Source organism: Mesitornis unicolor, unplaced genomic scaffold, assembly GCF_000695765.1.
Source record: "Mesitornis unicolor isolate BGI_N332 unplaced genomic scaffold, ASM69576v1 scaffold12320, whole genome shotgun sequence".
Taxonomy (NCBI): Eukaryota; Metazoa; Chordata; class Aves; order Mesitornithiformes; family Mesitornithidae; genus Mesitornis; species Mesitornis unicolor.
In genome coordinates this window covers 2,178-21,585 of record NW_010159009.1, presented here as the reverse complement: position 1 = coordinate 21,585, position 19,408 = coordinate 2,178, and the positions used below count along the sequence as shown (strand labels likewise).

The 19,408-nt window shown below is 41.2% G+C and overlaps 1 protein-coding gene across 1 annotated transcript; it reads left to right on the top strand.

The window, feature by feature from the left end:
- Positions 1-1,691: 1,691 nt before the first annotated feature.
- Positions 1,692-18,811, top strand: LOC104535873 (poly [ADP-ribose] polymerase 14-like). Its single transcript, XM_010185373.1, has 15 exons — positions 1,692-1,788; positions 2,822-3,082; positions 4,554-4,790; positions 5,684-7,926; positions 9,294-9,527; positions 9,810-10,031; positions 11,050-11,140; positions 12,649-12,798; positions 13,317-13,379; positions 14,367-14,534; positions 15,426-15,632; positions 15,732-16,325; positions 17,427-17,572; positions 18,122-18,296; positions 18,522-18,811. The coding sequence occupies exons 1-15, from the start codon at positions 1,692-1,694 to the stop codon at positions 18,809-18,811; spliced, it is 5,178 nt and encodes a 1,725-aa protein (XP_010183675.1).
- The last annotated feature ends 597 nt before the right edge of the window (positions 18,812-19,408 follow it).

Below are 19,408 nucleotides of genomic sequence, written 5' to 3'. Positions count from 1 at the left end.
CTTCAACCGCAAAATTAATCTAATTCATAAAGCACAGCCTTTAGGTACGCTCCAGGGCGTGCATGAAAGCTGACCGAGTTAACTTTCTGCGCGGTTTTTGTTGCGGTTCCAGCTGACATCGCGTGTGTTGTCCTTGCGGGCTGGAGTTTGCTAATCGCACTGCTTATCTCTGCATGCAAATTGCTTATTTGTGCAGATGAGGGTGACACACAGGTGAGGACTGAAGGCGCAGACTAGGAAAGGACTCTGGCATATTACTGTTATCGTTCGTTTTCTGATTTAGCTGTGTTCCTTATTGTTTTAAACTAGTAGGTCGAGATGTCGTGCAGAGTCATGAATACGTCAGGACAGACGCTTTTGCAGAAGTGCAGGTTTCTAAGGCACTTCCCTCCAGAGGAGGGATGTCCTCGACATCTCTTGTTCGACAGCACAGTTTTTGGATGAGGGTAGTGTTTTCATGTGTGGGAGGACGCACTAGCAGCGGTTCACACAGAATGGCTATGTACTAGCATCACTTTTGACATGATGCCTGAGGCTTTTTTGATCTTAAAGGGTGCTTCTGTAACCACATTCAACGTATGGTTTGAAAAAAAGAAACGTATGTAAGTCTGTGATTCTGGCAGTGGCAAATGAAACTAAATTCAAGCAGTGTTAGCTCCTGTGTCTACAAGAGTGTGACCTTTTTCATCCTGAAGCACACAGTAACCGAGAAATCATTGTCATTTACCTCTAGTCAGTGAACCCCAGGTGTTTCCTCCCAGCTGCCAGAGTAAGGAGGCTCCTGTGTGCACTCAGCAGGAGAAGACAGGTAAGCATGCCACCTACCAAGCAAAGACCAGTATATTATTGCTTTCTTGGCTTTTGTTGACCTTTATGCTGCAGTAGTGCCCTGGTCACCTGAGTGGCTTGTGGTGTTTGCCTAATGTAGGGTAGAAATCATAATCTCAGGCTAAAATAGATAAAATATATGTTTTCCTTTGTATGAGTCCCTTTAAGAAACTCCTCACTTCACCAGCTGCCTCAGACAGGTCAGTTCCTTAGGGAGAACATGTACTGGATGCTGAGCTTGGTGTTCTGGGTAAGCCTGTCCCTACCCAGACCTTCCCAGTGGCCACCAGCCCCACTGGAACAACCTGTGGTAGAGCACGAGTAGCCGTGTACCCCGGGTACACCTGAGCTCCCATGGCAGCCAGCACATGTGGACTCATGGCGAACCACAGCAATGAAGATGTGCATAGACAGAAGAGTGATGGTTCCCCTCATCGTGGATTTGGGAAGAAGCTTTCACAGCCATTACTTCTGCTGTCCTTGCCTGGTGATGAGTGGAAGACACTTTTTCTTCACCTGTTGATGAAGAACTCATGCAAGTGATACGCTCAGCTTGTTGGGGATTTAAAGGTTGTTGTAGGAAAAAAACCAACCAACCAAACACCTGAATTACTGTTTATTTACTGTTTGTTTAATTACTGTTCTTTTCCCTGATCTTATCTATGATCTGAACAAAAAGTGATGTGAAAGCTTGGAAGACAAGCTTGGTTTTTTCCCCCTTAACTCTTCCCTAAGGCATTAGAATGTGATTTTTCATTTCAGAATCACGTGAGAAATTGGAAGCAGAAAAAGCAACCCCTATGAAATCTGTCATAGTAGTAACCACTGCCTCTGGGGAGGAAATAGATGATGATTTTTTGGAAATGTACTTTGAAAATAAAAAGAAATCTGGTGGAGGGGCCATCTTGTCCTGCGTCAGAGTGGGTCAGGAAATGATCATCACCTTTGAGGATGAGAAAGGTATAATTTTTTCTTACAGGCTTTTTATGACTAAAGCTCCCCTTTTAAAAAGTAGGCCTTTGCTGGTGATGAATCTCTTTGTGGGCATTGCTCCATCAGAAATGGCATATTATTCCCAAAGAGTGACGGGAGGTAAAAGGAGCAAATGTGCCTGTCTATCCAGTGCAGATGTGGGTTCTGACAGTGTTTATAATAACCCACAGGGAATGAAGTGGCTCTCTAGACCTGTCCCACATGCTTGATCGAGGCTCACAGAGACTAGTGCAGGAGAAATGATGTCAGGAGCACTACAGAATAAATAAGCTTTAGCTCTAGTTCAGGAGACTGGATAGTACAGTATTAACTGCAGATCATGGGTTAATATTATTTTGTTTTATTTTCTTTCACATTGAATTTAATTGCCAGGGTTTTGGAGACTGGGAGGAAAAGAGGTAGTAACTATTATGTGTTTGTAAGACAGAGGTGTGTGCTCACCTCTGTGGAGAAAATTATTTTAAAGTAGCCTCAATTTATCTGTAGTTTTCCTATGGTTTCCTCTACACTAACATGTTTTTGGCTACTTGTTAGTGTATGAAGGATGTATGCAAAAATAGGAAACTGTTTATGCAGGAGAAATAGTTAAATACAGTTAAATGTTTCACATAGTCAAATATAGTTAATAGTTAAATATTTATTAAATACACAAGGTGAGTAGGATGGAAAATCCTTTCTTTGCTGTTTATTAGGTGTTCCTAATCTGGAGGACAGCTTCTAGCACTTGAGGACAGTAGAGATGAGGTAGAACTTACTTTAAAAAGTAACTTCTTTTTTTGTTGTTTTTCCCTTTGAGGAAACTGGGGACATCTAGATCTTAGAGCAGCTTTAACCTGACCCTAACTTTTGATGTAGTTTTTGCCTTATTCCTGTTTCCTCTGTGATATGAGGAAATAAGTCTGACCAGATTTGTAAAGTAGAGTGTAATTTAACATGTTGCTCTGCTGTGGTGGGAGGGAAAGGGCAGATCACATCTTTGCTTGTTTTCCTATGGAACCAGATGCCCAAGAAGTTTTGCAAAGGAAGCATCACTCGGTGAAGAAAATTGATCTGTTTGTGAAGCCCTGGCAAGTGGAGGACTCTCAAGGATCCCTGCCTTCCAACGTAGTTGTGCTTGAAAATGTGCAGGAGACAGTGAAAGACTGCATGTTAATTATGCTGGTAGAGAACATTAGTGGCTTGTCAGAGGATGATGGCGATTTCAGTGTGGAAATGATACCTGAAATATGTGCTGCTGCTGTTACTTTTACAGGAAATACTGGTAAGGAGGAGTCAGAGTTGCAGATCTTTTTCATTAGCTACTTGTGTGTGAGGGAGACTATGCAGGAAATGAATGTTTTCTGTCATAGGTTTAATGTTTCATCTAATATTGTGTCATTTTTAAATGAACGCTTACTCTACTGAAGTTAATTATGTGCCTTTTATCTGTAAAGGTATAGAGTCAAGTGTAAGTCAGAAGAGGACTAGCTCTGATTTGGATAGTAACTAGAACAGGTAGAACTAAAAACAAACTGTAAATTTATACAAGCAACCAGAGGATGTACTTGATCTTGGAACAGATTAATGATAAAGGTTCCCCTTGCCAAAAGGTGTTACATGTGTAGTAAGTTTATGGATTTGAGGGAAAACTGAATAAGTACATGGAACAATGCTTTTTAAGGTTGTTAAATAGACTGCATCAGGCTTGGGAAATCTATTGTAATAGGTTGGAGGCCAGGAGATGTCTAGGGAAGCAGCATCTTCTTACAGCTGTTCTCTAGATACCTGCTGTGGCCATTGCTGGAGGCAGGATACTGGGCTGGGTGGACCATACTGGGTTGGGTGGGCCTGGGGTGCTGAGGCAAGTCTAGGTGTCCTTACGCAGAGTGGCAGCTGTCAGGTGAAGCGTGGCATGGACGCCGTGTGCTTTGCCTGGTGCTGCAGTACCGACTCATTTTTTTAGCTGCTGTGTGCCCCTGTGTAGAAAAATTGTAAATCTCTTTAGAAGTGGAGCATGGTGAAAACAAGTTCTATGCCACTTTGAGTCAAATCTGTGGGAATAGTTGTATTATTGGTAATATGTGAGAATGAAGTTGCTTAGAAATCTTAAAGTTGTGAAGGGATTAGTCTGTAGTATAACTAAACCAAATAAGCTTTTAGTCTTGGAGAAGGCATAGGGTTTTCTGGTTTAGAATTCAGAAATTATTTACCTCTCATAATGTGGTTCAGTCACAAATTTTTGATGTAGCCTTTAGGAAATGAGTAAATCCTTTAAAAAATTAATTGTATCTTTGTCTCACAGCCATAGAAGTGCCTTGACTGTCTTTTACTATGGTGATAATGGAGGGGTGGGGTGGAATGTATTTATCATACAAATGAAAGAATCCAGATTTGAACTGTTGACATCTGTCTAATTAGTTATGTATAAAGTCATACCCCAAAAACGAAAGTGATTTTACTTTGTTTTGGGGTTAAAGAGACCCAGTGCTACTCAGTAGAAAAACTAGTGGCAAATTCTGGCTACAGTAGTTGTAGTCAACAATTGCGGCCAACCATGTGGTAAATACTATGTGACAGATACTGAATATGTGGAAAGAAGTAGTTTTGTGGGCACCTCCAAGTTGATAGATGCTTTATAATTCAGTGTTTTGGTCAATGCACACAGCAGTAGTCTGCTAACATTGTAGTAGAAAAGCGAGCTACTAGTTAGATCCTGTGGTTTATTTTTATTTACTTCTCCCTTCTCTTTCTAGATGCAGGGGAATTTGCTAAAAAGCTTAATCAAAACCACAGAGCAAAGCAACAAAATATTACTGCACGGTGCCTTGAACCAACAAGAAGTGTTAGGGCTGAAAATATACCACCTAACACACCCAGTGACTATATAACCGTTTACTTTGAAAACAAGAAGAATGGAGGTGCACAAGTGGTGGATGTTCAGCAGCTGCCCAGTGAAGATGCAGCTATCATTACATTCAATGACTATAAAGGTAACACAGAAACATGAAGCCTTTATTTCTCTGAGATCCTTTCACTTAAAGATTAAAATGTGGATTTTTCTAGAGGACTTACTTTGCCTTCATAAAACAGCAGATCTGATGCTTTGTCAGCAGATCTCTGCTAACAGGAGCGCAAGCTTAAGTTTTGGGCTAGCTGAGGAAGAGGCAAAGAATTTTTTCCTCTTTATGCACTGTGTATTTCACCTAGAGCCTTGATCCTTACAGAGTTTGGTTGTGAGTTACAGTGCAAGCTCAATAGAGAAAGCACAGCTCCACGTAATGCAGGACACTTCTTCCTCTCCCTGCCTTCCTCAGCAGCTGCCCCATGGCCGTGTGTGCTGGCTGGCTCTGCTAAAGACAATTTCTTGGGCAACTTTTTGGCTGTAGAGCAGGTGCTGTGGCTCTTCCAGCCAGTGACAGAATCATAAGCATCTGTGGAAGGAGGAGGACAAAGAGACAACCACAAGCATTGCAGCAAAGGGGAGAGCTGAAGGGAAGTTGAAGAAAATAGATGCTCTTTTTGGGAAGAAATGGAGGAGCCATGATTTGATACGGCTGCGTAGCAGCCCAGACAACTACTGAGTTGGGCAGTTGAAGTGCAGCGTATAAAAGAAGACGGGGCAGAGACAGTGCTGTGCATGCCTCCTCCTGGAGGTGGACGGTGTTGGTTCTTACCTGGCTCTCTCCAGTTTCTGACATCTGAAACCAGTAACTCTTCAATAACTTGGAATTATGTATCTGGGAAGGAGGGAAAACTAGTGTAAAACTACTCTATAACAAACATTATTATGTAGAAAACAAAAACGTAAAAAAAATAATTCAGAATATCTTTGTTTTTAAGTGGTAGCATTAATTATTTGGGGTTTTTTGTTTGTTCATTGTAGATGTAACCAGTATCTTGGCAAAGCAGCATTCACTCAACAAAACACCAATCTATGTCTATCCTTACTATGTCTCACTGGGAACAGCTCTGTATGGAAAGGAAGGGCCACAAATAAAGCAGCCAGATCCAATTACAGTGCCTCTGGATCCATATATCTGGCGATACTTGCAGATAAATAATAGGCTAACTGAGGCAATAAGTTGTGAAATGGCAAAATGTAATTGTGAGCTGACATGGCCTGGACCCCAGTGTGCAGACCCAGAAGTTACCTTGCGTCCTTCAGTTGCTTTGTCCGAGCAGAAGAGATTGGTGTCTCGGTTGATCAAGACATGGAATGAAAATGTTTCCACAGCGTTTGCACTTAGTTTGTCAAATTACAAAGCAATTCAATGTCGAGTAAGTGCAGAGGTGTGGGAAGCCATTAGAAACAGCTTTATCCCCGATGAAGTTCTGATAATCCGTGGTATTTCCACGGATTTACTTGTTCTAGTAGGTGAAAAGAAAGTTGTGGAGAATGCTGAACCAGAACTGAGGTTTCTGATAGAAAAGGCCAGCAGAGAAATTGAAAGAGAAAAGCAAAGAACTGAAGAGGTGATGGTAATAGGTGCAGGGGAATATGCAATTTTACAGAGTACTGGTCTTGAAGAAAAAATTCACACAGAGTTCCCAGCCCTGCAGGTATCTTACGATCATTTGCAGACGATCATTCATCTGTGTGGAGTGCCTGAGGAAGTCTATAAAGTAAAAGGGGAAATACTAGATAATATACGGAAAATAACAAAGAAAACAGTTAGTGTCCACCCTTATATTTACCAGTTTTTAGAGCATATTGACAATGAAACCCTGTCACAGAGCCTGTTTATGTCAAAACAAATTAATGCCTTTTATGAGCTTGACGCAGAAGCTATCATCTTGAAAGGGAGTGGTCCTGAAGATCTCCTAAAAGCAGAAGAAGAAATAAAGAAGGAACTGGGCTACAAAAGCATTGCTTTGGAGGATGAGTCAGTCCTCCAGAAGAAGGAATGGTGCATGCTCACCGATCAAAACTGTTCTAATGAAGCCGTAACGGTCACTCAGGCAGAGGGTCAGGTCATCATTGCTGGCTGTTCTCAAGCAGTAGCAAAAACCTTTGAGGAGCTCTCTAACTTTATAGATGAAAACACGCAAGTACAAAAGGTCATAGATGGAAAGCCCAAGGTGGTCATACTCTTTTTTGAGAAAGAGAAGACCAATGTTTGGGGTGACTTACAGAATAAAGGTGTGAAAGTTGACTTTAGCACACAGAACAGATGTAGAGTCATATCTTTGAGTGGGTCGAGAAGAGAAGTGCTGAAAGGAGCCGTCTTAGTTGAGCAGATTCTGTCTGGCCTGCATTATAAGCGTGTGGTCATCAGAGAGCCAGGAGCCAAGTCGTATTTCAAAGAGCGAGAACCTTTTTTTGCCGCCAGCGCGAAACAAGATTTTAATTGCCTGGTCAGGCTGGAAGAGCAGTCGGAAGGACAGCAAGAACAGAGAAATACACGCACACTCTATAGGCCGGTGACCATAGGTGGAACTGTAATAACCATTTATGAAGGTGACTTGTGCGCTCATCCTGTTGACGTTGTGGTAAATGCATCTAATGAAAACTTAAAACACACCAGTGGCCTTGCTGAGGCACTATTAAAAGCGGCTGGACCAGAGCTGCAACAGGAGTGTGACGAACTGGTGAGGAAGAACGGGAAATTGCAGCCGGGGTGTGCAGTGATCACCAGTGCTGGGAAACTCCCCTGCAAGAACATCATCCATGCTGTTGGGCCCAGGTGGGCGAAGAATGAAGCAGAAAAGTGTGTGTTCTTGTTAAAAAAGACGGTGAAGAAAAGTCTACAACTAGCCGAAACATACAATCATCGTTCTATAGCTCTGCCTGCTATAAGTGGAGGGATTTTTGGCTTCCCGCTGCAGACGTGTGCAGATTCAATTGTATCCTCCATCAAGGAGACCCTGGAGGAATCCATGGGACACAGCAGCTTGAAGGAGGTTCATCTTGTGGATATTGCACAGAATAACACTTTGGCTTTCAGCAAGGCACTGAGAAAAACATTTTCGGGTTATTCACCTTTTAGCAGTTCACCACTCCAGACGAGTACAGTTCATCAGCCTAGGAAAAGCATAATTTCTCAAAATAGCAAGAACTTCCCATTGGTAACAACTGAGGAAGGCCTTTATATCATGGTGGAAAAAGGAACTATTGAAGATGCCACAGTAAGTGTTTTCAATTATTTGCTTTTAAAAATATCAAGGGGGGTTTTTTGAAGTTTTGTTGTTGTTGTTGTTGTTAATCATTTGTTTTAAACACAAAACCAAAGAACAGCCAACTCTAGTCCATCATCTGTACTTAGCAGTGTAACATGTTTGATATGTTACTGAAACTGGCTGTCACTGCTGATAATAATTGCTGTTAAGACGACTGTCTTACAAAATAGATACAGATGGCTGTGCAGCATGGCATTTTGTCATCTGCTGACAGAGGCACACATATCCCTGCAGTGCACAGTGCATTCCAGTTTAGCAGAAGCAACTGGGGCAACAGGAATGGTTCTGGGCTCTGAACCACCCTGATCATCCCTTGCTGGGCAGGTACCACCTTCATGCACCATTGACCTCCCCAGAAATCCTGATTACAAGAGCGTGGTACTAGCCCAAAAGCTCAGTGTTGGTTAACACAAGTACCCTGCCACATGTGATGGGTTTCCAGAGCCACCGTGGTCGTAAGGCAGCACAGCCCTGTGTGTCTGAGCCTTGGGCCCACTGCCAGTCTCCTTCTCCCTGCGCCTGTAGGATATTGGTCTGAGGAACCATCATCCGTTACGCCACTGATGAACACTGGTGTGCAGTTGCTATTGCGTTTCCTGTAGAGAAACAACTTCAGTTATTGATTTCCAGTTGCCACCAGTATTGAATGGCTGTTAGGTGACTGGCAGGTACTGGGATTACTGATGCTGGAAGCCTTTCCATAGTGGCCAGCAAATCTTTTCGGGAGCGGATGCCTCCCACAGGTTGTACGTGCAGCTCCTCCAGTTGGCGAGGGCAGAAATGTGTATAGAGAGGTCTTTCCTGAGCAGCTGAATATAGTGCTTGACACAATGTTCACAGCCCTTTGTATTTCTCTCCCTTATAAGTTGTTGCCTTTCTCACTTCTTCCTCCATAGCTTTTCTCCAGTCTTGTTTTCAGCTTCTCCTTTTTCTCTAGACCAGTCACGTATGGAAGGTCTTACCTCCGTGAACACAATTTTTGGTCTGCAGGCTTCTCTTAGAGAATGAACTTCATAAACATTTTTTAAATGGAGCTAGAATGAGTAGACCAGGAATACAGAATTTTAACTCTCTCCTGTTGCTTTGAAATGAATTTCACTGTTAACTCTGCTTTTGTGTTGCTACAGGTTGTATTAGCACAGAGTATAACTTTTCTGGTTTATTCCAAAACTTTGTCCACTCCGATTGCTGTCCTAAACATTTACTTTGTAAATCAGCAGCCAGGCTGTATTTGATTAATTACTGCAAAATTTAAAGTTGACACTTAAAAGACTTGATACTTAAAAGCTAGGTTTTTTTGCTTGTGTGTTTTTCAGACAGACGTCGTTGTCATCAGTGTCCCCAAAGATCTCCAGCTTGATAAAGGGCCACTCTCTAAAGCTTTACTAAGCAAAGCAGGGCCAATGCTTCAGATGGGCTTAAAAGAAGAAGGCCTAGGAAAAACACTCGAGGAAGGATCTGTGTTGAAAACGAGAGGTTACAATCTAGGTTGCAGAGTTGTGCTTCATGCTGTCTTACCTGCATGGTCCCAGAAACAAATATCTTCAAAGGTATAAGGGGTTTTATTTGCCTGAACTCTATTTGGACTGGGCTTTATAGTGGGTTTAATGCAACTTCCCCTTTGAAATGGGGGACAGTTTTGTAGGAGATCAGAGAGTTTGGGCTGTTTCTTTTTTAGCAGTGTGGCTAATCCCTTGTTGGCCAAGATATTCCTTGTGATGTATGCAATTATTGTATTTTAATACCAAGAGATAGCTAAAAGGGAAAGTGCTACATTGCACATACTGGAAAAACTTACTTTTGATAATTGGAAAAATAATTGTGCTTTACAGGTCTTGAATGATGTCATCACAAAATGCCTGCAGATTGCTGAGGAACTGTCTTTAAAGTCAATTACTTTCCCAGCGATTGGGACGGGGATTTTAGGATTCCCAAGGTCTTTTGTTGCTAAATTACTGTTTGACAAAGTGTTTGAATTCAGTAGTACAAACAGAGTAAATTCTCTTGAGGAAGTTCACTTTCTGTTGCATCCAAAAGACACTGCTAATATTCAGGTGAGTTACCATGTTTTTCTGTCTCTATTACATGGGGGTTTATTTGGGTCTATCTCATGATACTTGGCTATCTGCTGGTCTCCGAAGAACGCACAGGGTCCTTGTTCTTATATGAAACAAGAAGTTTGCTGACAGTCTCTCTTGTCTGTATTGAAAGTTTTCTTTTTGGTTCTACCCCTACTGATCACCTGCCTGTGCTGCACAGCCCTGCTCCCTTCCTGGCCTTTTCTGTTCCCTGGCAATAATACAAATGAAAGAGTAATTGCTCTTTATCTCATGAACTCACCTAATTCTTCAGTGCATAGGACTTGCCTGCAGATAAATTTGCTGCAATTCCTGCATAGATGTCATTACTCTTTGAAGAAGGAGTGCATTCAATGGAGTGCTAATATCTTTTAAGAAGAATACTTATGCTAGAATTGCTGTGCTGGTAAACTTCTCCATTAGAAAAAGTATCAGTAGTCCGCATCCCCTTTTCTTCAGTGTCACATTAGCACAAGTTTTCTCTATTCACGCTCAAGTTACTCATTTCACACATGAATCTCTCAAAAGAGAGCAGTCACCCTGTGAATTAATGTCCAGATAACTGTTTCTGCATCTGTTGACTTCTGCTATTTTGGGCAGTAGCTAATATGTTTTGAAAGGCCAGACTTGAAGGCTGCTGCACCAAAGCCTGAGCTGTTGTGCATGGAGAAGGGTGGCGTTAGCTGCAGGACTCAAGTTAAAGTGTGAACTAGCTCCTCACTGAAAGGATGCCATCTGTTAATGTATCCCTCTGGAATGGTAGCCAGGGCTTCAACTTCGTTATTTGTCAGTTCTGCCTGTTGCTGCACCGAATAACCTTGCTCACTGAGAACAATGGTGTGTCAAGACTTGCCATGAGCATTATGGCAGATGGGATGAAGTCATTTGCATTAAACTCTTTCTAAATTTTTTTTAACTTTTACTTTTCAAACCTCTGTTTCTACTGTGCAATTTAAAGACTTCTACAGGGTTTGATTGTAATTTCCTTCTCTAGGTGTTTTCAGATGAACTTGAGAACAGATGTGGAAATACTGTAGATGTTAAAGTACAGGAGACTTCTCTGAATAAGGCTAGCCAAGGCACAGGTAAGCTTGTTTCGCAGAGGCTGTGTGCCTACTGCCTTTTTTATTCTTTTAAATACCCCAGAGAGTGCATTCATCATGGATGTTTAGATATATTTTTGGTGAGCATGTCATTCTCAAAATCCTAAAGTGGCTGCTGTAAAGGCATCATACGGTATTTTCAGGCTGGGTGTCTGTAATGTCTGAACCAGTGCTGGAGATGCTAAGAAAAACCTGTACCTGTGATTCATTATCTGGATAGTGCCCTTACAAATCTGGACAGCAGAAGCTGTCATGTGCTGAGGGGACAAGTAGGGCTCTTTTTTTATTGCTGCAGTACTTGATTAGATTGTGAACAGGTCGGTGTCTTCCTATATCCTGAGAAGGCAGGTAAGTTCCTGGTTGTGTGTCTTTAAAAGGCCTCTTTGGAATACTCTTGAATCTTTTACGTGTTCAGATGAATAGCAAAACCAAACTGAAGTATCATTGGTGTTACTAAGCCTATTGGAACTGCAGAGTATAGAAAATTAGTTACACGTTGAAAACTTAATCAGATTTTTTGTAGAAGTAGCACATAGGTCATGCAGTAGAGAACCTGCCTGAAAACTCTTGTGAGGCAGAAGCAAGGGAATGAGACGTGGAAAGTTTGCTGCTTTCTTACTTTAGAGTTTCACAGAGACTTATATGGCAAAATGTCAGAAAGTAGTGTCTGTATACCAGGTGTGCACCAAATGCTGTCTCAGCATGAATAGCAATGATGGGAATAGGTGACGATTGATCACAGACCCCTATGAGAAGGAATGATTTTCAGTTGTGCTGCTTTTGGCTGGGATAATTTCCTTCATAGTAGCTGGTATGAGGCTATGTTTTCGATTTGTGCTGAGGATGATGGTGATAACACACTGATGTTTTAGTTGTGCCAAGTGATGCTTAGATTAAGCCAAGGACTTCTTCAGTTTCTCATACTGCCCCTGCCCTTCCAGCCTCTCTTCTACAAGGAGCTGGAAGGAGACACAGCCAGGACAGCTGACCAAACTGGCCAAAGGGATATTCTGTACTATAAGACATCATGCTCAGTATAAAATCTAGGGGAAGTTGGACCAGGGGGTAGATGTGAGCACTACTTGGAGACTGGCTGGATGTTTGTCAGCAGGTGGCGAGTGGTTGCGTCACTTGTTTTTCTTGGGTTTTGGTTCTCTTTTTTAAATTGTTTTTCTTTTCATTACATGTTGTTAGTAGTAGTAGTAGTAGTATTTTATTTCAATCATTAAACTGTTCTTATCTCAACCCATGAGTTTTCATACCTTTTTCTTCAGATTCTCGTCTGCATCCCACTGCAGGGGTGGAATGAGTGAGAAGCTGTGTGGTGCTGGGGGTAAATAACAATATCAGTTAACATGGCAGGCAGTTCTCCTTCCAGGCTGAGTCTGGAGCCATGCTGTGGTCTCTGTAGGCGTTGTACCTATGAACAAGTCCCTTATCTCTCACCTCATGGCTTCCTTCTGCTCAGGTTCTGTATTTCTTTCCCGCAGCTTTCTCTGGTACCTCTTCAGCCCCAGCACAGAACGCACATGAAGTGACAATCGGCTCCGTTGTGTTCCAAGTGGCGGAAGGCGATATTACCAAGGAACAGGGAGATGTCATTGTAAACATAACAAACCAAACCTTCAGCCTCAAAAGAGGTATTTTAATTGGTGTTATGTGTGAAAACAGTATGCGTGGTTGGGATAAGGAGAGTCGGAAGCATGTTTTTTCTATGTTTCAAACCCTTTTGTTTCACAGTGCAGTTTCTGTTTTGCTTCTTGAGGTACAAGGGTTCAACTAGGAAGTAGCTGAAACTTTCCTTTTAATCTGTGTTACAGGATGGCATGTTTAAGACTCTTGCAGAAAGGGAAACCAGTTGTTTTTTGTTTTTAAATAGAATCTTTTTATAGAACTTCTCTTGAACTTTCTTCTCAACGAGGAAAAGACAAACATCAATGAAGTTTTGACCTCAGTGAAACTTGTTAGGTACTTTAGACATCACTTTGAATTGAAAAGCATAAGCCTAAAATTTAGGCAACAGTGCTTTTCAATTAAAACCTTTTCTGTTATCAGGGTTGAAATATTTTACATCTGTGGTACACAGTTCTGCCTCAGATGGGACTTGAACGGTATTAACAGTAGTAACAGTGGATTTGTATGCCTCTTCTCCTTTAAGGTGTCTCTAGAGCAATTCTGAGTGGTGCTGGAAAAGCAGTGGAAGATGAATGTACTCAACTAGGTATGGTACAACATTTCTGACCTTCTGAAGGCGTTCATGCATGGCATGGAATCTGTTGGAATACTTTCTCAGTGCCTACTGTACGTCCATCTGTATTGTGCACTGTGTTACATCAACTAGTTTTTAATCGGTTAATGTGATATTTGTAAAACATCTAATGAGGGAAGGAAAAGAAAAATCTTCAAGAAGAGAGGGTTTCTATGCATATGTAAAGAACTAAATGATTCATTGTTGCATCCTCTCATTCCAATAAAGCTTTCAATGATAAAAGCAAATTTAGTCTACAACAGAGCCATAAGCAAGTAATGGTGTTGGCAGGAATTTTAATAGAGAGGCCATACCTCGCTGGAAGCAAATGTCTACCTGCAATTCCCTTTGTCATTGCTAAGTGCAAAAATGTTTGCTATGGGCTTAACTAGCAACCCACTGCTGTGTCCTCTGTGTGAGCAAGAGGGAAAACTAGTGAAGATGGGCTCCTGCCTCAGAACAGACATTTGTAGACCAAATTCAACTAGTGAACAACAAATATAGTGAATTGGGAGTAAGGATGGGAAAGTATGTGGTTAAAAACCCCACAAAATGAGGGAAATGGGAAAAGTGGTGATGTGGAGGTCAGCTTGGAAGACCAACCAAAGGAAAAGAATTATGTGGAGGAAATAAGAGGTAGACCTCTTGCGCAGGCCAGGAGAGTGATTTGGGCTAGGCAGCCTGAGGGTAGACCGTGTGTTCACGTGTGCATGAAGTTCTTCAAGTCTGCAGACAAAGGCCCACAAAATTTATTTGCCAAATGAGACCTATATTTTACAAACAAAAAGAATTATGCCTTGAAAGTGAAAATAAAGAGGAGGTTGCGCAGTTCATGGAAGGAGACTTGAAGCTTAACCTGGGACATGTTTGTCACCATCTCCTATCTCCTAATGAGGATTAGTACACATCTATATTGTGGATAATTGTTGGTTGATTACATTCTCCTACTTAATGTTTCAGCCTCACAACGTAGCAAGAATTATATCACCACCCAAGCAGGAAGCCTGCCATGCAAAAAAATAATTCATTTTATTGCCCAAGATGATATCAAGATGCTAGTCTCCGAAGTGCTTCAGGAGTGTGAACTGCAGCAGTACACCTCTGTCACCTTCCCAGCAATTGGAACAGGTCTGTGTCTCCCTTTTGCCATGGGTTCAGTGTATGTGATTCTGCTGATTTAAGGGCTTAAGCAATGAGTTGTATTTATTTGGAAGAGTGATTTTTATTTTTTTTTGGTGAAAATATATTCAGAAACTACAGACTTTAAAACTGTTATTAGAAGCTTATGAAGACCTAGAAAGCTTCACTCCTTGCAGCCAACTAGTATGTAAAGAGTATGAGTGCTCTAGAGCCAATGCTTCCTTGCTAACAGGTATTCAAAGGTATGTCTACACTTCCTGGAGAACCATAAATATGTGTCACAGTGACCCGAAATATGTGGGCAGCTCATCGGAGAATTTCCAGGGAGCTGTTTCTCCGTTGCTGAAATCAGTAGATGATGCGGCTCTGGCTTGCAGCCGCACAAGTAGGCTTGATGCAGATTGAATGTGAACCTGTCAAAAAGGCCACATTGTCCCTCTTTCTTCTCTTGTTATTTTCAGTTAGTTCAGTAGAAATCCATGGAGTCTGAAAATACAAAACTGGGCCCTGTGCACGAAGGGTCCCCTTGCATGAATAGAACTAGACTTGCTTTTTGAACAAAGAGTTGGCTACTGGGCCATTGAGCATCAGGCCTGTGGCCTATTAGTTAATCAAGCCGTATCATCTGCATCATAACCTGATCAGTTGCCATGTCAACAAAAGTGAACTTCTGTTTTTCCCTTGCGGGAAGGGTGGTCTTGAGCCTTCGTTTCTTGAGAAATAGAAAACTTTCCGAATTGCCAGCCTGAAGTTATTTCTGACCTGTTTATGATCCAGGTGACTGTGGCTATGTTCATAACTGTTCTTTTAAAAATGTTTTAACCATTTGTAACAGCTATTAATGTTTTTTAAAGGCAAAATGCTTATAACTTGTTTCAGGTGAGGCAGGTCGGGATCCAGCTGTAGTAGCTGACAACATCATACAGGCAGTAACTGACTTTGCAAGAAATAACTCTGCTCCATCTGTGAAAACTGTTAAAGTTGTCATCTTTCAGCCACATCTGCTGAGTGTGTTCCTTACAAGCATGCAGAAAAGAGAAAGTCGGGCTAAAACAGCAGCCAAATCGTTGTTTTCCAAGTTAACATGTAAGTAGATGTCACTTAAATACAGGTTATAGATAAATCCCTTTAGCACCAGCTGGCAATGATTAATACTAAATACAACACTTGTGTGTTTCAATGTAGCACTCTGGGGCTCTGAGAAACGTTCCCCAAAGGAAGAAAAAAAAGCAGTTTTGGAGAAGAAAATCGATATGACTGTTTTGCAAATTTGTGGTGAAAACAAAAAGAAAGTGGAAGAAGCTGAATCATGGTTGAAAAATGCAATTTTAAAGGAACAGAATCAAGCAGAAATCACAGACGAGTCTATCTTGCATTTCGGCGATGTGGAAATTGAGGAACTGCATGACCTAGAAATGAGATTAAAAATTGCTCTTTATTTGGATAATAGCAGTATTCGAATTTCAGGTGTTGCAAAAGATGTCTGGATTGCTTATGCAGCTGTTCAACAAATGATCCACAGGGTAAAAGCTGCTAAGCAGGAAGAGGTGAGGGCAGAACTTTTGCAAAACTTAGTTGAGTGGAAATATTTTGAAAAGGATTCCTATGTGCCCTTCGATAGTCTCACAAATATGCACTTGGAAAGTGCTTTTGCGAGAAAGGAGAAAGATACTTCAGTCACCATTAATGGGAAAAAATACACAGTGAATATGGGCGCCAGATACGCTGTGGATAACCAAGGAAAACGTACATCCATTAGACGTGTTGATAAATCTGAAGGTAAGTAAAAGCATCTCGACAAACTGACGTTTCCATGTTAAAACTAGGTTGCATCCAGCCTACTAAGAGTAAGAAATGGTAAGAATATGCAAAGTATTGTTAGGTGATTTGTGCAGGTCCATTTCCAGAGAATATAGAAAGGAACTGAACCGGGAAACAGAAAAATAAAAGGATCCTGCAGTTGTTTAAACTTTTTTGAAACGTAGGTAATGTGTTCTGAGGTTCTTAGCAGGCTCACTAGCAATACTTAAATGTTTGTAGCAGTTGTCATTCTAGATCTCGGCTCTTTCCTGTTCTTGAGATGTACCCTCTTTCATTTACTTCTAATCCTTTACAGTATAAGGAGCTACCTTTTCCTTACTCATCCATACAGGACTTCTCCTAATGTATTCTTTTTCTTTGTCTTGGTGTGACTCAGTTTTACAGGGACCCATTTTATATCTTAATGGGAACAACCTTTTTGTCCACTTAAACCTGTCCACTTTCAAGAGTTAAGGAACTGTGCAGCTCCCAGTGCCTTAGCAATGCCTCCTGCAGATATTTTCAGACTTGCGGTTTTTTGTTCTGTTACCAAAAATGTTACTTCTGATTGAGGGAAACTATATAATGCTGGATGTCTGTAGCATATGCATCAGTGTTAGTGTTCAATACAGCCAGATACTAAGCCTTGCATGAAATGAGAGAAGGGAAGAAAGGGAAGACTTCTGCTTCTCAGATGGAGAGTATATTCTTGAGCTCTTTAATTTAAAACCTTCCTTGCTCAGATGCTTTGCTCTTAGTAGTTAATTCTCATTAGGAGACTCAGTAAAGCTGCATTTGCTCCATGTCTTTGGAAACGTGATTTGCAGGGAAGGCTGCTGGTAAAAGATGTTGCAAAGGATCCCTCTTCAGCTGTGAAGAATCGATTTGTCTAGGAACTACCAATTCAGGCACATCAGCAACACAAGTTGAAACTACAATGCCTTAATCCCTTGGTACAAGACCCATAGAATATTCTTGGCTGGCAAAGACCTGTAGGCACTACAATAAGCTAGATGTATGGGCTTTTAGCAGGCTTTGTATCAGAGGATTTGGGTAAATATGATTGTGTTTATTCTGCAGATCAAGAGTCAACAGTGCTCCCTGCAACGTGGGAAGATATGCAAAACCAGCGACTCAAAATAGTGGAACTAAAACCAGAAACAGGAGAATATAGAGATGTGCAGGAAAGGTTTCTGAAGACTTGTCCATCATTAAAAATTGAAAAGGTGAATGCATGTCATCATTTCTGAGCATAAGTACTTCGATAGCAAATGATGAAAAATACTAATAACAATGGAAAAATTAATTTCACTGGGATTAACAAAAGTTGGACACTTCTTTATGGTTGTCATTAACTTTCTCAGCATCAGTTTAATGTTGCAGATGGGGTATTTAGAACAATTCTTAAGCAGTTGCTTTTTCAGTGCCAAGGGAGAGTGCTCCATCTTTAAATCAGTCTTGCTATAGCAGAGCACAGCATTTGCTCACTTAAGCCATGTGTGCTTTGCAGGTAGACAGGTCACCTCCGCCCCACAAACCTGCAAAGCTGTCCTATATTGTTTCCCATGGAGTGTTTCTGTCATGTTTTGGGCTGGGTTCAGCTGTCCGTCATGCCAAAGTTTGAAGTGATTTGACTAACTTATTCCATACTCTGCTATACATGCACTGGTGTGGAGAGGAGAGTCTTCAAAGCAGATTGAATTTTTGGTACAGTAATGCTTTTCATGACAGCAACCTACTTTTCTTTCTTTCTGTCTTACTTTCAATCTTTGCAGATTGAAAGGGTACAGAACCCGTATTTTTGGAAGGCCTACCAAATAAAAAAGCGTGAAATGGATAATAAAAATGGCAACAGAAATAATGAGAGGCTTCTGTTTCATGGGACAAGTAAGGAGTCGTTAACCTTAATTAACAACAGGGGATTTAACCGGAGCTATGCTGGAATACACGGTAATGTGAATTTCAAAACAACTCTTGTTTTCCTGAATAGGGCTAGAACTGATCAGCTATGCCATCTGAATAGTCCTACCTTGTAGGCAAAATTATTTGTTTTGTTAAATTTCCCTATTGCGTATAAAAAGCAAAATTGTGAAGAGATTCACGGGTTCTGAAGGTGGCAGATAAGTGATTGCTGCTACTGAAACACTTACAAATGTTTGTGTTTTCTGACTACAGCTGCAAACTTTGGAAATGGAACGTACTTTGCCGTTAACGCAAAGTATTCTGCCAGCGATGTCTACTCTAAACCGGATGCGAATGGGAAGAAGTACATGTACTTGGCTCGAGTCCTTGTTGGAGAATATTCTCAGGGGACAAAAGGATCCATTACTCCAGCAGCAAAAAACGCCAGTAACTCTGTCGATTTGTTTGATAGTTCAACTGATGATGTCAGCAATCCATCCATGTTCATCATATTCAATGACATTCAAGCTTACCCAGAATACCTTATCACTTTCACTAGATAAGCATCTGCCTTGCAGTCAAGATTGAATGTCCTTCAGCCTTTGTGTAGGACAGAACCACTTGTAGCAAAATACACAATGAAAACAATAAATAGTTTTATCAAACTGTTTTCTTAAGGCCTGGTTACATGTAAGCAACCTCTGGCAATTTTTGGTAGTACTAAACTAGACTGCTTGTTTACACTCAGAGTAGCTGAGCATAGTTAACACTTGAGCTCAATCTTCTACTGAAGACTGCTGTTAAATTACATCTCAAGCCTTTATACAGTGTATTAGCTTTTGCAGCCTTACGGCTATCCTACTTGGGGTGGGGAGTGTTGGCAGGGGCTTGGAAGGGATCTTCTTTCAGCCACTGACCGCTCGATGTTGTATGTTGATGGCTTTTTTACACATTCTAAATGACAATCTGAATCATGAACTATGCTACAATGGTTTTCAATAAATGAACTAAATGTAATGAATGGTTTGTGTTTGTCTAAACCTCTTTGAACATTTAGTATTGGTTTTCAACCAATCAACTCTAACATACTTGACATCTCAAATATGGATTTGCTTGTCTTTAAGACAATAACCCCTGGCAGGTTAATAAGATGTTCTACA

Bases quoted from the DNA above. Each gene is read 5' to 3' on its own strand.
- LOC104535873 (XM_010185373.1), top strand. From the start codon at position 1,692: ATGTACTTTGAAAATAAAAAGAAATCTGGTGGAGGGGCCATCTTGTCC. The intron at 4,791-5,683 runs GTAACACAGAAA...TGTTCATTGTAG, and splicing joins TACATTCAATGACTATAAAG to ATGTAACCAGTATCTTGGCA. The intron at 12,799-13,316 runs GTATTTTAATTG...TTCTCCTTTAAG, and splicing joins AACCTTCAGCCTCAAAAGAG to GTGTCTCTAGAGCAATTCTG.